This window comes from Asparagus officinalis, chromosome 8, assembly GCF_001876935.1.
Source record: "Asparagus officinalis chromosome 8, Aspof.V1, whole genome shotgun sequence".
NCBI classification, from domain to species: domain Eukaryota; kingdom Viridiplantae; phylum Streptophyta; class Magnoliopsida; order Asparagales; family Asparagaceae; genus Asparagus; species Asparagus officinalis.
The window spans coordinates 8358857-8370361 of NC_033801.1; the positions used below are offsets into that span (position 1 = coordinate 8358857).

At 38.4% G+C, this 11505-nt stretch overlaps 1 protein-coding gene across 1 annotated transcript; it reads left to right on the forward strand.

Annotated features, from left to right (window-relative positions):
* On the forward strand, nucleotides 12-1793 carry LOC109822357 (serum response factor homolog A-like). Its single transcript, XM_020388545.1, has 2 exons — nucleotides 12-473; nucleotides 1487-1793. The coding sequence occupies exons 1-2, from the start codon at nucleotides 85-87 to the stop codon at nucleotides 1602-1604; spliced, it is 507 nt and encodes a 168-aa protein (XP_020244134.1). The 5' UTR covers nucleotides 12-84; the 3' UTR covers nucleotides 1605-1793.

Genomic DNA, 11505 nt, shown 5'->3' on the forward strand with positions numbered 1-11505 from the left:
GTGTCGCAGGATCAACCGCCAATCCTGAGCGATGCCGATCAGATCAATGCCGTGAATCCTGATGATGCAATTTATGGAAATAATATGATGATTGCGCAACAGCAGCAACAACAGCAATACTTGGATTATTTCTATTTCGGTAACAACGGGAGCGGAGCAGGAGAGAATAATATTGAGAACGAGGATCATATTAATATAAATATTCATAACAATAATGACAATGCGGCGATAAGTAGTAATAGTGTGAATAATAACAATATCGGGATGAATGCTGGTAATGCTGCTACTAATGAGATGGACATGAAAGTGACACAGTCGATGTTCAGTCTGAATGCGCAACAGCAGGAGGACGATGTAAAACCGCTAATCGATCTGTTTGATGTGACGAACGCGTTGGCGATCGGAGATGAGGAGGAAGTGGGAGAGATCACGTCGAAGGCGGCGGATCTTGATCTTGGATCTTACCATTGCAGGTCAGAACTAGTGTTGAGGCATAATTTTCATTCGGTTTTGAATGTTACACGCGTGTTACTTTTGAAAGCTATTTGATTTCTAATTGATCCATTCGGAGTACAGCTGTTAGGTCGATAAAGATTTGAAAAAAAAGAAAAACATAATCAGGACAGGGTCACGTTATATTAGTAAAGTCTTTCAAGAAATTTGCTAATTAATGATTAGATTCACTTACATTTTAGTTTTAGTGTAGTCAATGCATAGATTAAATAACAACAGACCTGATTATTTTTGTGTATCTTGATGCCTTTTGGAAGTTTTCCACTGTGATTACAAGTGGTCACGCTTTTTTCGAATGTTCACATTGTTGTTATATATGCAAGAATGATCAGGATACATTGGATTTCGAAATAGCATCTGCTCACAATTGCAGACTAATTACTTAAGTATAATGTCGTTATGATATACTTTGTTTCATGTGTAAGAAACAGCACAGTCCTTTTCATCCAGATATGTCACATGCACAAACAAATAAAGCTTCAGCTACCTACATCTCACCTTCGTCTATGTACACTGTTGATCACCGCATTTAAATTTAAATCTTTTCACCAACATAGTTTATCTATGTATCATAGTTTTTTTTTCCTTTTTCTCTGAAAGTATCATTAATTAAAGATTTTTTAACTTCTATGACTTGCTCAGTTCATGTCATGATCCTTATTCAGCTCTGTTAAAGAGATTGTGATATAAATTAAATGGTGCATGATTGATTAACATCAGGTCTTGGGTGAATATAGTATCTGGAAAGCTTAATAACTTCAGATTTAAGTTTTAAAATCCCCCACACTTCAATATACATGTTTAGGATCACTTTCTAATGTTAAACCATCCTTTTGCAAAGAGACTAAAATATATTGAAGTGTTCTAAGAGTATGGAACATTGATTTTATGCTGACATTTTTTCGGACAATTCAATTTTAACGTCGCTTGCAAGTGTGAAGCTTCGATTTTGTGCTGACCTTTATATTCGCAGCCCTGAGATTCAGGCAAAAAGGGAAGAAACAAATCCCATGGAGCACGTTCAAGAACACGATTTAAAGGGTGCTGCCTCATTATTTACACTCACAAGCCGAAACAGCTCTTATGTATAATCATTTCCTTCCTTTTTCTCCTTTAATTTCTTCATTTTGTAATTAAAGTTTTTTTTTTGCAATTTATCAGTAGGAAAATTGCATGTCCTGAGTTAACGAGATTCAGTTGTTCTGATGATTCTAATAAATGATTGCGGAAGGGGACTACTTGTCTCTTATTAAGTAATAATTAATCAAGTTTGTTATTCATTTTGAGCATGCTGTTCAGGTCTTAGCAAATTGCAGTTATGCGAGAAATCACTGAAAAAGGAAAGCTCAATAATCTACATGCAAGTTTGAGTATTGATGATGGATGCTACTTGTTACTTAATTGGTGAATCAGTGAATGTGCTCTCCTCACTTAATTTAGAAATTCTGTTTAATTTTTCGAGCTCCAATCACTTTTTATCAGGTCAGTTCTGTTTCGAGCTCTCAACTTGATTAGTGACTAACATCCATTATATAAGCGGTGAATAGTCAAAATCGTTAATTTGATGAGAGAATTATATTAGAAGACAATTTTTAAAGTGTTCTTTGTAGGACAGATTAATACTAATGCTTCTCTCTTTCTTTTTTAAACTCTGTTTAGTTAATAACTATTTTTAATCGTGAAGCAATATTATAAATGGGTTTGTAATCTGACAGCTTCACAGTAAACATTGACATCTATTTAATCAGCCTCTTCTTAGTTTTTAACTTAATTTGTAGAAGAGGAAAATGGTTTTAGCCCCCAAAATCAAAAAACAAATTCACCCACCCACCAAGATTAAGTCAACAACCCTCAAAATCAAGTTTGGCTGGAACACCCCCCTCCCGCCCCCCCCCCACCTCTGCCACAATAACCCAAAAAAACATCATTCCTTCTTTCCTGCTATCTCCATTTTTTAAAAATTAAAGGTAGATGTTTTTCTCTGTATAATGGGCGGGGGACTATGCGTTGTCGTCGAATCTATGGCCGCATTACTAGCTTTTCCCTCACTGCGCACACGTAATTACATTATCCTTAGTTGGCCGCCCAAATTGCCCATCTTTGTGCTCATCGCCGCTCTTTTCTGCCACCTCCTTCACTAAATTCACTGCACCCCCCCCCCCCCAATCCACCCCCCAAAAATTATCGCTATCCCATGCATCATGCCATTGTCAATCTCTTCACCGCTGCCTCCTCCCACTTCCCCATTGCCACCACCGCCTTGCATCGAATCTCCACTACCGCCGCCATGTATGAGATGAAGATGTGATTATATGGTTCAGGTTTTTTATTTTTATTTTTGTTATATGATTATATGAGACTTCATAGCCATCGCCATGGTATTTTTATCTTTTTTCTATATAGTTTGGTTGTTATTTAGCACTTTCATTTGATTATAGGATAAATTTTGAAAACCATCTCATTTACAAAAAATCGCAAAAAACGACCTATTCTAAAAATAATTCTCAAAACCGACCTAGTTTTAGCCGTCGGGCTAAAATTGGGTCGGCTTTGACGAAAAAAACTATAAAACTTCATGACCGGCGTCAAAGAGCGAAGAATTTTATAGCATATCTCTTGATTCTCCAAGACCTTGTCAATACCATGCAATTCATTTATAATATTTGTGAACTGAGAAAACATGGAGTCAATAGATTCACTTGAAGCATTTTAAATACATAATCATGCATGAGTCCACTAATCTTAGACTCTTTCACTTGGGGTATTCCCTCATGGGTAATGCATAACTTCTCCCAAATTTCGTGTACGGTTGCACATGTAGAAACTCTCTTATATTCATTGGGGGTAAGACCACAAATTAGTACATTCATGGCTTTATTGTTAAGGTTAGCTAGTTTCCTCTCATCCTCTGTCGTTTCACTACTAAGCTTCTTGACATATTTTTTCTCCACAATGTCTAGGATATCAAGGTCAATGAATTATAAATAAATTATCATCATAGATTTCCAATAGACAAAGTTGCTACATGTGAAAAGGGGTGGTCTAGTGGTGGATTGTCATTCTAGCATATGCATATTCATAGAAGTCTCCATAATGATCTTTTCTCTAAGGGGTTTAGGTCTAACAAATACTAGAGACCTTGTTCTGATGCCAATTGAAAGGCCCTAGAAGGGGGGGGGGGGGGGGGAAAAGGGGTTCCAAATTGAAGGGGGGGGGGGGGGGAGTGAATAGGGTTTATGGACAAATAATATGCAATTAAAGATATTCAAACAAACCACACACAAATATAAAATGTAATGACAATAAAAGAGAGTAGGGATAGAGATAGTTAGCCAATTGATAACACGCGGTATATTCACGAGGTTCGGTCCGCTGACCTATGTCCCCGCTCCCCACTCTCGAGGAAAAATCCACTACACACCCGGTTTGGAAACCGAAACTTCTTCTACATAACGATCTCCATCGAGATCTCACAACCACACAATAGATCTCCATGAGATCAAACTCACAATAGTAGATAATCGAAGAAAAACTCTCTCTTTACAGTCGCCCTATAACAAGAGATAAGATTGCAATTGAAGCTTGGGATGTGGGCTTTGAAATAGTGAAAGCAAATGAAAGTTGAAGCTCTTTGAAAACAATAAACTCAAACACAAGAGATTTGCAATGAAAGCTTGGTTGCTGAAGTAGTTGGGATTGTTGGGTATTTATAGGAAGAGAAAACAACAGCCAAAACTCCAAAGAACTAGTGAAAATCCCCCAAAAATCGAGAAACAGATTCTGAGAAAAACTACATGTTAGACTGCTTATCAGTCGACTGACAGAAATCATCAGTCGACTGATGAGCTGTCGACTGACAACTCGTCAGTCGATCAAAACAGAACATAAACTTTTGACGATTGCATGCAGTTTCATCAGTCGACACATCAGTCGACTGGTGTCATCAGTCGACTGATAACAGGTTATCAGCCTGAATCGATTTTGAAATTGAGTTTCAAGGCTCTGTTAAAAATAGTAAATAAACTCCAAAAGATGTAAAACTTTGGAAATAGTTTATAAACATTTTGATAAACTTGTTTGAAAAGGAATCTTGTAAAAAGATCCTCGTATGTGTGAAAATCATCGTTTTAGCAAAAGTACCAAAATACGATTTTTGAAAGTGTGATATCCCATGAGCTTCAAATGTAATCAACAAACTACTTGCCTACATTAAGTACTAGAGAGAAAAATAAAATAATAAATATCCCTCACATAGAAATACATGACTTGAGTCTTGATATTTACTCTTGAGTAGATGAAGCTTCTTCTGCATATGGTGCTCTTGAAAGCACTGCTTCGTTACTTTGCCTCCACCTCCTTGGATATTGTCGTTATAGCTCATTTTCCATCCAACCCTTCATATAAGGTGCTAATGATATGTGATCTATAATATAACTCAATAAACAATTAGCACCAATAATGGTGTTTGTAAATCATCATAAAAAAGGATCTAACATGTTGAAACATAGCTTTCTGCTCCAAGCTGGCCAACTAAAATAAGATTCATCTTCAGCTTTGGTATGTGTCTAACATTCTTCAAATTCCACTTAGAGCCCTTCATCTGAATCTGCACGTCGCCTCTTCTAACAATATTATAAGGCTCATTGTCCCCCAAGTACACTTTCCTAAAGTTTCCTACTACATAGTTCTGAAGAAGCTTCCTATTAACAGTAGTGTGGAATGAGGCTCCTGAGTCAATAACCCAAGAATCGGAATTGTTATCCATAGAAAGGATCAAGGTATCTTGCACAATGTGAGCCTCCTGCTCGTTCGCACCTTTCTTTGGCGCTTTGCAGACTAAAGACATATAGCCCTGTTTGGTGGAAAATTTGTGAAATGAAAATAAAAGAACTATGTTTGATTTTATTCTCTCTAACTGCTTAGAAAAAGAATGTTTACAACTCTCTTAAATCTCAATTACAATTTAGATTTTCTGATTACAAAAGAGAAGAGAATTGATCTGAATACCCCCCTTTCTTTAAGTCTGGGTTCTTCACGGTGGCGATGGAGTGCCTCCCTCGAATGCTCACGTCGAGTTTACTCTCCGTTGACGATTCGAACGTCTTGATTCACTAGAACGGTATCTCCTCCTCACGATTTGATGCTGTGGAGAACTTACAAAGCCAGTTTTAGAACTCTGAACGAGTTTAGAAGAACTAGCAGAGCAAGTTTGAAACTCTTAATGAGTTAGGAAACTCTTAATGAGTTAGGAAACTCTGAGCAAGTTATAACTCTATGAAAGAGTTGATTGGTTTAACTAAAAATCGGTTTGTAAGCCAAGTATGAAGAAAGCTTCTGTTGTTGATCTCAAAAGCTCTAGCAATTCCCCTTAAAAGCCAGCCAAAGATCTCTTCTTAGTTGCCAAGTCGAATGACGAAAAAAAGGTCCGAACTCAGTTGAGTTTACTCCTATTTATAAGGGATTAAGGGGTATAACCGCCCCCTTAATTCACTTCTAAGTGGGGCTGAATGGGGTGTAACTGCCCCCTTAATCTGCTCCTCAAATCATGGGGAAAACGGTTTTGAAACCGTTCAGTTCGTGTTTTGAACTAGTCAAGCGCCAGTCTGGGCGTTCTGGGTTCGAACTCTGCGTTTTAGACTTAAAACGCAGAGTTTGGCCTGTTTTTGGCTGAAAACGCAGTGTTTGCACAACTTTGTAAATCTGAAATGCAGAGTTGGGACGCAGAGAAACTCTGCGTTTTGAGTCCACGAACTCTGGGTTTTTAATTGGAGCGCTGGGGATGATCTCTGCGTTTTGACTCTGAAATACGGGCATGACCTCTGCGTTTTGAGGTTGTAACGCAGGGAGGACCTCTGCGTTTTTCTTCTAGGAGTCTGGAACATGGCCACGAACTATTCGTTTTGAATCTGGGACGCAGAGGTGAGCTCTACGTCTGGATTTTGAAGAGACCGTCGATTTGTAGTCTCTTTTGCTAGAGCGTTGCAAAGATCATCATCTTGTAACCTTCGTCTTAGCTCCTTAAAAATACGAGAGTTGTCAGATTGTAGCTCCCGATATTGATTGTGAAGCCTGTTGATTAGAGCTTTCATCAGTTGTTATGAAGGTCGTCAGATTGTAACCTTCATCGATCTACGTAAAAATCTTCAAATTGTAACATTCTGAAAGTCGTCTGACTGTAACTTCCATCATCGGTGTTTGATTGGGATAAGCTATCTGTAGTGATTTTTTAGACAATCTATAGGCCCTCCTGGACGCAGTTCCAACATTTTTTTTGATAGGCCTAACCTTCGAGTTCGACCTCTTCTTCTTTGACTTGGACTGATTCTTGTTCTGGTTACCCTTCTTCTGGCTTTGATCTCTCTGCTCGAGATTTAGGGCTGAACCTGAACCTTCTGATTCGGATGATTTCCTTTTAACCTCCTCGAATAGAATTATTTTAACAACCTCGCTCAACTTCAACTTCTTCTTCCCCGTCGAGTTGCTAATTGCGGTCACGTAACCTGCCCAACTATCTGACAACTACGATAGAATCAATAGAGCCTTCACTTTATCATCAAACGTGATGTCCACAGAAATAAGTTGATCAACAATCATGTTGAACTTGCTGAGGTGCATCGTGAAGGATCATCCTTCTACCATCTTAAGGTTGAAGAGCACTTTGACGAGATGCACATTGTTTGTGGCTGACGGTTACTCGTATATTTTTGCGAGTGCTTCCATAAGCCTCACTGTCATCTGCTCCTTCAATATATTATGGATGATTGATTTGACGAGCGACAATCGGATCTTCCCTAGAGCCTTCCGATCCAATATTTCACAGTCCTGGTCTGATTCCTTCTTCTTCTTTCCTTTAGCCTTGCCCATCAATGGACGGTAAAGGTCATTCTGGTACATATAGTCCTCCATCTGTGACTTCCAGTAGGCGAAGTCTAACCCGTCAAACTTCTCGATCTTTGATTTAATTTCCTCTTCCATGACTCTCGCACAATTTTTCTTAACAAAGCTCTGATACCAGTTGTTGGGGATTCAGAATAATCAATCGAACCCATGCCCTTCCGGATCTTGTACTAAGAGTTTAGGAAGTAGGAAAATCACCGCAAATAAAAGAAAAAATTACAGGAAAGATAAACAAGAAGGAACACACCAAATTTAACGAGATTCGATAACGCGCCTACGTCCTCGGGAGCCACACCACACGATTCTTTTGATTAATTTGAAGAAGATTACAATACCCACAAATAGGTTTTTATCTCTCTGAGATCTCTCTGAAAGAATCCTCTCAAAACCCTCTTTTTCTCATGTTCTCACATAACCCTAAAATCATTTAGGTATATGTAGGATCCCAGCCTAAAACAGTTTCCCAAACAGTTTAGGAAACTGGAAATCTCGTTTCCGGTCGACCGGGTCATGTGCTTTGATCGACCGCCCATAATGTCAATTTCTACAGGGTTTTGGTGCATGTTTTTGGTCGACCGGATCAAGGCCCTCGGTTGACCGACCAGAGCTTTGATTTCTGCCCGTTTTCCTGCAGGTGTTGCGGTCGATCGGACCAGGTCCGTCGGTCGACCGACCAACGTTTTTCATGTTTTCTTCGTTTATTTGATTTCAGGTTTGAGTCTCCACACCCGAGACCAACAATGTTGATCACGTGCATGAATGGAAATGCTGCTATTAATGAGATGGACATGATGGAGGTGCCACAGTCGATGTTCAATGTGAACGCTCAGCAACAGGAAGACGGCGTGAAGCCGCTTATTGATATGTTCAATGTGACGCATGCGTTGGCAATCGGTGATGAGGAGGAGGTGGGCGAGATGGCGTCGAAGGTTGTGGATCTAGATCTTGCTGTTGGATCTTACTATTGCATGTCAGAATTAGGGTTACAGCCCTCCTTTTGGTTTTGTACATTATGCGTCATTTCTCAAGATATTGGTTGGCTATATATTAATGATTATATTCACTTGCATTTTTGCTAGTCTACATAATTATCATAGTTCTCTTCCTGAAGTCTCGGTAATTATATATTTAAAGCTTTTTTTTGCCCTGTGATTCTTATTCAGTCGGCTACTTAAGATTGGATATGTACAAACTTGTTGCAGATCCATAACCTTGAGTTCTTGGGTACGTGGATTTAGATTTAAGTTTAAAATTTACACCATATTAGTTGTGTTGGGAATATTAGCTGTTTAGACAATAATTAACACGAAATTATGTTTTAAACAAAAAATTAATATAAGATAAAAGCAGATTAATATTTTAACACAGAAATGAAATTAATTGTAAAGAAAAATATAAAAAGATTAGAAACACGGCCGGATGGTCGAGACGTGCAAGGCACTATTCCAAGAATCTAATTGCCCCCTCTCGCACATGGCTACGCGATAAAAGTTCTCGGAGATATAACGACCCTCGGTCAGACGACCTCCTTCTCGTCGACACGAGCTTCAAGAAGGCTTTGCGAATTCTTCTCGACTTTCAGGGAACCAACAATGATTTAACAGCAAGAACACGAAGATGAAGAACAGAGAAGAGGAGAGAAAATGTTTTTCACCGTGCTTAAACTCTTGCAGGTTTAGGTCCTTTTATAGGGGAAAAACAACTGTTATTCATAAATCCGCTAGCCGCTTTGTTATTTAAGTCCATAAATCCCGCCCATTTATTTAGCTAACCGTTTTCATTTTCGCAGCCAAATGATTAAGAGCTCAATTAGCAAAAAATAAAAATATAGCAGGTTAAGAGCCCCTCAATCCGAAGCTGCATCCGTGGGCTACGCGGCAAAAGTTCTCCGAGATACAACGACCCTCGGTCAGGCGACCTCCTTCTCGTCGGCACGAGCTTCAAGAAGGCTTTGCGAATTCTTCTCGACTTTTAGGGAACCAACAATGATTTAACAGCAAGAACACGAAGATGAAGAACAGAGAAGAGGAGAGAAAGTGTTTTTCACCGTGCTTAAACTCTTGTAGGTTTAGCTCCTTTTATAGGAAAAAATAACCGTTATTCATAAATCCGCTAGCCACTTTGTTATTTAAGTCCATAAATCCTGCCCATTTATTTAGCTAACCGTTTTCATTTTCGCAGCCAAATGATTAAGAGCTCAATTAACAAAAAATAAAAATGTAGCAGGTTAAGAGCTCCTCAATCCGAAGCTACATTCGTCATGCGCCACCCGATCCGAACCCGAGCCCGGCCCAGCCATCACGCGCGTGTGTGGTATGGAGCATAACCTTTGTTTTGTTCTAAGCATAAGAGAGAAGAGAAAGGCTTATAAACACCCTTCCTTCCTATTCCATTTCCTATGTGGGACTAAACTTCCCCACTACAATGTGAAGTTTTAAGTTACACTTTATTATAACTCCAACAAGTTGTATATACGTATGAAATTTGGTTGTCATGGCTGTTTAACGCGTATACATATTTAGGATCATTTTCGGATGTTAACCATTTTACAACATCGTATAAATTTTATATCTTAATGTTATATAAACATTTGCAAAGAGACTGAACTTGGGACACACACACATATTGTTCTTAGAAATTAATTTCTGAAGTCTAAGACTGTAAAACTTTGATTTCACGCTGATCTTGATTTCTACAGCACCGAGATATATTCAAGCAAAAAGAGAAGAAACAAACTCATTGGAGCAAGCTCGAAAACACGATCTAAAGGGTGCTACCTGCCTCATTATTTACGCTCACAAGTCGAAATAGTTCTTATGTATAACCATTTGTTTCCTCTCTCTCCTCTTGATTTCCTTGTTTTGCAATTAGAAGATGTCAACGTTCCACAAGGAAATCTGCACGTTTAGAGTTAAATGAGGTTCATGAAATTAACATTCTACTAAGTGAATGTGGAATCGGACTACTTGTCTCTTATTCAGTAACAATATTGTCTATTGCGGTTCAATCTGAGCATATTGTTCATGGCTTCTGCAAAAGGAAAGCCTAATATATGTCAGCATGAATCATTAAGCTTGAAACTCGAGTAAATTTGATGTTAGTACTACTCTGCGTTTGGATGTTACAAACTGGTGAATGTGTTTACATTCCCTTCGGATTTTAAGGAAATTTATGATATAATGTTGTAAAGCTTTTGAGGTCCAAATTCCCGTCGTCAGAAGGTTATTTCTGCTATGAGCTCTCAACTTGATTCGCGCTACCAATGGTATCATACAAAAATGGTTGGCCAATGACTCCAAACCTGTAATCTCTATTAGATGGTAGCAACTTAGATATTTTTTACATTGACAAGGAAAAGATCTATTTAGTTGTATTTCGAATGAGTCAATTATGCAATAATTTTAAGACATGCATGGTGACACGTAGGGATTAATTATAATTTCACTTAGTTAAATATATCTCTTATATCTCATTAGAGTTCCTGAAATATGAGAAAAAGTAGTTATAGCGTCTATTTATATATATCTCTGATAATCCCTAACAATATCTATTTATACATATGGCGACAGCAGTACTATGAACTCATGACTCCGCAACTAATTCCAGATGATGTCAAACGATTACTTTTCATTATAAGACGATGGGTTGTCCTTCTCTCACAAATTTCCTTAATAAAGAAACAATATAGACGATGGGTTGTCCTTCTCTCACAAATTTCTTAGATGAGAAACTCACTCTCGCAAGAGGTTGCAATGAGCTATACCTAACAGCGTTTCAGAGAAACAAAAAACCTGATCAATAGTTACTTTTCGGAGCTTTTCGTTTCCTAATTTGTTTTCTTCTCTTTCTGAGTAAGAGCTGATAAAATTCATTTCCATATTCGTCAAATGATCGAGGAGACGGTTGTTAAATCGAAGAGCATCGTCTTTTTTAAACCGAGGAGATAGTTTCCAATTGGGCGTTAATAGCAATTTAAAAGATACGAGGGGCTAGTATGTAAAAACCCCACAGACTTCCTGAGTAAATTAGTGGCCCATTCCCAGAACCGACCGGCCCAATAGAAGCCCTCGATTCCTTTTTCCTTTTACCTGGTAC

Bases quoted from the DNA above. Each gene is read 5' to 3' on its own strand.
- LOC109822357 (XM_020388545.1), top strand. From the start codon at position 85: ATGATGATTGCGCAACAGCAGCAACAACAGCAATACTTGGATTATTTC. The intron at 474-1,486 runs GTCAGAACTAGT...TTATATTCGCAG, and splicing joins CTTGGATCTTACCATTGCAG to CCCTGAGATTCAGGCAAAAA.